The sequence below is a fragment of the Brassica oleracea genome, chromosome C2 (assembly GCF_000695525.1).
Source record: "Brassica oleracea var. oleracea cultivar TO1000 chromosome C2, BOL, whole genome shotgun sequence".
Taxonomy (NCBI): domain Eukaryota; kingdom Viridiplantae; phylum Streptophyta; class Magnoliopsida; order Brassicales; family Brassicaceae; genus Brassica; species Brassica oleracea.
In genome coordinates, this window is record NC_027749.1 from 21,435,683 (window position 1) to 21,440,947 (window position 5,265).

Below are 5,265 nucleotides of genomic sequence, written 5' to 3' on the forward strand. Positions count from 1 at the left end.
CACAAATCCTAAAATTAACTCTTGTTCAAATTTTTTTTTATAAAGGCTTATAAGTCGTCGAGTTGTACTTTTGACAATATCCTGAAATCCAGATTTATACTTTATAAAGGTCTAAAAAAATTGGAACAACTTTAACTTTTAGTAAATAACTGCATGATTAATGTTGTAGAGAGAAACTCACACACATTCTAAGACTGAATTGAACAACATTAAAGAGTTGATGAATTCGGTTGTTTAGAACATATTCATATAAATTGTTTTTATAAATATTTTATAAACTCTTATAAATTACTTACATACCTTTATAAACCCCTAGAAAATTATTTTATTAAATCTTATAACTTGTTTAATAAGCTTTTCTAAATGGTTATAGACTCTTATAATTGATTTAAGATCTCCAATTGATTTCTAAACCTGTATATACCTCTATAAACCTTATAAATTATATACACAACCCTTATAAATGATTTATAAACTTTTATAATTTTTGTAATAAACATTTATAAATAGTTTATATACTTTATAAATTGTTTTATAAGCCTTTATAGATGGTTTATAGACTCTTACAAATAATTTGTAAACCTTTATAAAAGGTTTATAAAATTTATAAATTGTTTTTAATAAAATTTTATAATTGATTTATAAACTCTTATTAACTATTTATATATCCTTATAAAGATTATTTTACAAACTCTTACAAATTGTTTTTATAAGTCTTTATAAATTGTTATAGCCTCTTATAAATGAATTAAGAGACTTTCTAAGTGATTCATAAACCAATAAACCTTATAAATTGTATGCATATCCCTTATAAATTGTTTATAAACTTTCATAACATTTTTATAAACAGTTATAAATGGTTTATAGACTTTATTAATTGTTTTATAAACCTTTATAAATGGATTAGAGACTTTTACAAATAATTTATAAACCTTTATAAATAGATTATAAACTTTACAAATTGTTTTATAAACTTTTATAAATAATTTATAAACTCTTATTCGCTCTTCATCTTTCCTTTGCTCTTCATTTTTATCTTCTTTCATGTGTTATTGCCTTATATCATATGTTGCAAAATATAAATTCAAATCCTTGTTCCCATTAGCTTTTCTTCATTTTATATCCTTGTTGAACTGTCAAGATCCATGTTATCAAGATCAGAAAGTGTTGGGTTCACGAAATGTTTGTATTCTTTAGGGAATCCAAACACTGTATTAACCACAAGATGTAACAAAGAATAAACAACGTTTTAGAAGTCTCTACAAATCTCTAATTTATAATTTTATAACCCCCTATAAAACTACATTTATAATCTGTTATAAAACACTTCGCATTATTGACAAAGACACCGATTGGATAATCACTTTTGGATTATCTACCGGTTCTGTTCCAGCTTCATAAATCCTCAGAGGCAATCTCAAAGATGTGCAAAATTCATTGCTATCTAACTGCAAGATGAAATAAAAAGATGATGTTAACTTTTAATCATGGTCTAAAGATACCTTATCTAATCATAATGTTCATGTATTTCGATAATAGCCTTACAAAGAATATATGATAATAAAAGACGAGACTTCTCAAATTCACACATTTATATGTTTTTTATAGACATATATGATCAACTCTTGTTTACAACCTTTATTTATAAAACCTTGTATTGCATTGAGTTGTACTATCGACAATATCCTAAAACCCAGATTTATAAGAGGTTATAATTCTTTAAAATGCAATGTTCACTATCCGAAAATCTTTCTCCTAACCAGAACTATTCAAATGACAAGTCTAAATCAACCTTATTTGCTTTTTGGATAACAGAGGCACAAAAATCCTAAAATTACTTGAACCCAAATTCATAAAGGTTTATCATTTTTTGAAAATTCAATGTTTACTATCGAAACTCTTTCCCTTAGATCGACATGTTCTAAACCTACCTTCGTTGATTTTCTTCGATAACAGAAAGAACAAATCCAAAAAATTACTTGAATCAAACAAAAAAAATACACAAAATAGAAGCATACTAGTATTAATCGTGGAGAGGAGTCAACATCTTTGAGGTTTTAATCGTTATTCTCGTAATCTCTTGTCGCCGGCTGCGTGAGAGAGAGTGACGATGGATCTCGGCGGAGACGATGACGGATCTCGACGGGGACGACAAGGACGACGGAGACGAGGATCACGACGGGAAATCATTTATTTTTAACCAATTTATAAAGACTTATAAATAATTATAAACTCTTATTGATGGGTATATTTTTATAAGATTTTATAAATGATACACAATACCTTTTAAATTCTTACAAAGGAAATACGAGTTTATATACACATAACATTTTATAAATTGATTTATAAGAGTTTATAAACTGATTTATTATTGATAAAGGTTTATAAATGATTTCTAAATCTTCATAAATGATGTATAAACATTTATAAATTATTTATAATCCTTATAAAGCCTTATAGACTGATTTTATAAACTCTTATAAATGAATTATACTTTAATAATATATTTCTAAATATGTGTGTTTTCTGATAACATTGTTGCTATTTCGGTTGTGGTTAACTCCACCACTCTCAACACCAAGGCCCCTGAGAAAGTCGTCTTTCATCTTTTCACTAATGCGATGAAGTCATGGTTTGCTATGAACATGGACAACCTCAGAAGAGTCACTGTTGAGGTTCAGAAGTTTGAGGATTTCAAATGGCTTAATGCTTCTTATGTCCCCGTCTTCAAGCAGCTCCAAGACTCTGATATGCAAAGCTACTATTTCTCTGGACACAACAAAGATGGACGCACACTGATCAAGTTCAGAAACCCCAAGTATCTCTCAATGCTCAATCATCTCAATGCTCAATTATTCCTTTTTACAAGCCTTATAAAAGAAACTGTAAAAGAATGATGTTCTTTAATAAGCAAAGAAATGGTGGAAAGTTAGTTAATTTGGTGAATATCTTGTGGTTTCAGAGAAAAATGCAAGTTGATATGTTTATCTTTGCTTTGGCAGTTACATTTAACATGATCTAAATATAGACCCTTTTAAATAGTTTTATAAACCTTTATAAATAGTTATATAAATATTTATATGTGTTTTATAAACTTTGTGATGGTTGATACAAGGTTTTATAAGCTCTTATAAAATTTATAAATGGTTCATAAATGGTTTTATAAACTCTTATAAATGATTTATATACAAAACTATTTCATATATCCATATGATTGGTTTTATAAACCTTTATAAACATACATGAATAGTTTTATCCTGAGAACCAGACTGAAGGTTGATGAACTGAGAGACCAGTAGCTTCGAGATTCCACTTATAGCTGCTTCCACCTCAACTGGTTCCCTTGACCATCTCAATCCACAATACTCGCCTGCTGCAGCTTGCGTCTTCTTCGACGTAGCAAGAACTTTCTCCAAATCCAACTGTGACAATGGCCTAGGTACCTGACAAACAAAATGATAGCAACTCACAACATCAACCCTCTTGCAAATTTGGTGAATGCAACAGCACTGAACATTTTCATATGAAACTTAGAGGACATGGTCTCCATTTTCTCTCTTCCTCTAGGATTTCTCTGATAGGGAAGTAAGCTTCTTTCTTGCAGAGCTCAAAGATGTCCGATCCGGTGTAGCCTTCGCATAGACGAGCTAAGTGATCGTAGTCAATATCGGGCTCCACCCTCTCTCCTTTCAGCGTCACTTTCAATATCTCAGCTCTCTCCTTACGTTCAGGCATTCCAATCTCAAAGGCTTGAGGAAGACGCCTCATTATTGCTTCATCAAGCTCTGATGGTCTGTTTGTTGCAGCAAGTACCATCACCCTCGCATTCGCTACAAAGAAACCATTATACTCATTAAAAAACTACTGTATCGAAGTAGAGCATGCTCTAGACTACACTAGAGTGGGCTGAAAGGTGAAGGATTTAACTTATGATCAGTAGAATATCTATCCCATAAAGCCATAAACTCAGTCTTCATGTTTGCCATTGCTTCATGATCTATTGAATGGGGCTGGTGATATAGGATAATATAAGCAACAGTTTAATGTTCATGATTTCAACAACAATCTTACAGAGAATATAGGATAATACAAGAAACACTTCTCGAGTTCACACATCTTAAAATTACTTAAACCCAGATTAATAAAGGGTTATAATTTTTCGAAAACTCAATATTCGCTATTGATACTCTTTCTCTTAAATCTAACTAGGGAAATGAAAATTTCTGAACCAACCATCTTTCATTTTTTGATAATAAAAAGAAGAAAATAAAAAATAACTTGGAACAAACAAAAAATACCCAAATTGGAAACATAGTTGTTGAGAATTTGGAAGAGGAGCCGACATTTTGAAACGTGTAGTGTGATTGCTCTTGTCGCCTGAGATAGATGATCTCGAACTCGTCATCACCGGATGATCTTTCCAGAGAGACATTGTGACACATGAGAGAGAAGAACTCATCTCGTTGCCGTCGCGAGCACCGCCATCGCGAGAATTTTGGAGCTTTTGAATATCGGTTCTCTGAAATCCTTCTGTCGCCGGCTGCTTGAGAGAGACGACGGATCTTGTTGGAGAGAGGCGATGGATTTCGACGGATGAGAGAGATGTGGATCTCGACGGGGAGAGAGAGAAGAAGTTGTGTTGAAATTAGGTGAGGGTAGTATAGTCTTTTACACATTAATGAATGTGGTATTTGTGAAAATGTCATTTGACTGGTGGTATACTTGATTAGTGATACCCAAAAAACTGTATAAGTAAAATTTCCCCTTTTATTAAACTAAATATCAAATTGATTTGTAGTGTACAAAAAAATATTCTTAATTTTTTCCTTAAATAAAAGCTACAGAATTACCTAATATGATTAACATATATATGACAATTAATGATTATGAATAACATATTTGATAACAATTTTTGTATCCTCTTTCTTTTTGTCTAATTTTATATTATTAAATTAAACTAAACAATCATATTAAGCATATAATAAAAAAAATTAGAATTTTTCTTATATGTTGTCTTTTGAATTTTTAAAACGACTATAAATTACTTAAAATGGTAAAAGTCTCCCATTGAAAATTTTGTGGTCAATGGTTTGGTTTTTTTTTTTGTTTAAACAGGATACAAACGATCATAAATAGTATGAATATGAAGTCTCACTAATAGATATTCATAATATATATATATATATATATATATATTAATCATTTAAATTAAATTATATACTATCTAAAAATATATAAATATGTTAATTTCAAATTTGCATTGAA

At 30.0% G+C, this 5,265-nt stretch overlaps 1 protein-coding gene across 1 annotated transcript; it reads right to left on the reverse strand.

The window, feature by feature from the left end:
- Positions 1-3,230: 3,230 nt before the first annotated feature.
- On the reverse strand, positions 3,231-3,816 carry LOC106323684 (ATPase family AAA domain-containing protein 1-B-like). Its single transcript, XM_013761770.1, has 2 exons — positions 3,592-3,816; positions 3,231-3,443 (listed from the first exon to the last, which is right to left on the reverse strand). Exons 1-2 carry the CDS (start codon positions 3,814-3,816, stop codon positions 3,231-3,233), a joined length of 438 nt encoding a protein of 145 aa, XP_013617224.1.
- Positions 3,817-5,265: the final 1,449 nt, after the last annotated feature.

Bases quoted from the DNA above. Each gene is read 5' to 3' on its own strand.
- LOC106323684 (XM_013761770.1), bottom strand. From the start codon at position 3,816: ATGGTACTTGCTGCAACAAACAGACCATCAGAGCTTGATGAAGCAATA. The intron at 3,444-3,591 runs GCTTACTTCCCT...TTTGTTTGTCAG, and splicing joins TTGAGCTCTGCAAGAAAGAA to GTACCTAGGCCATTGTCACA.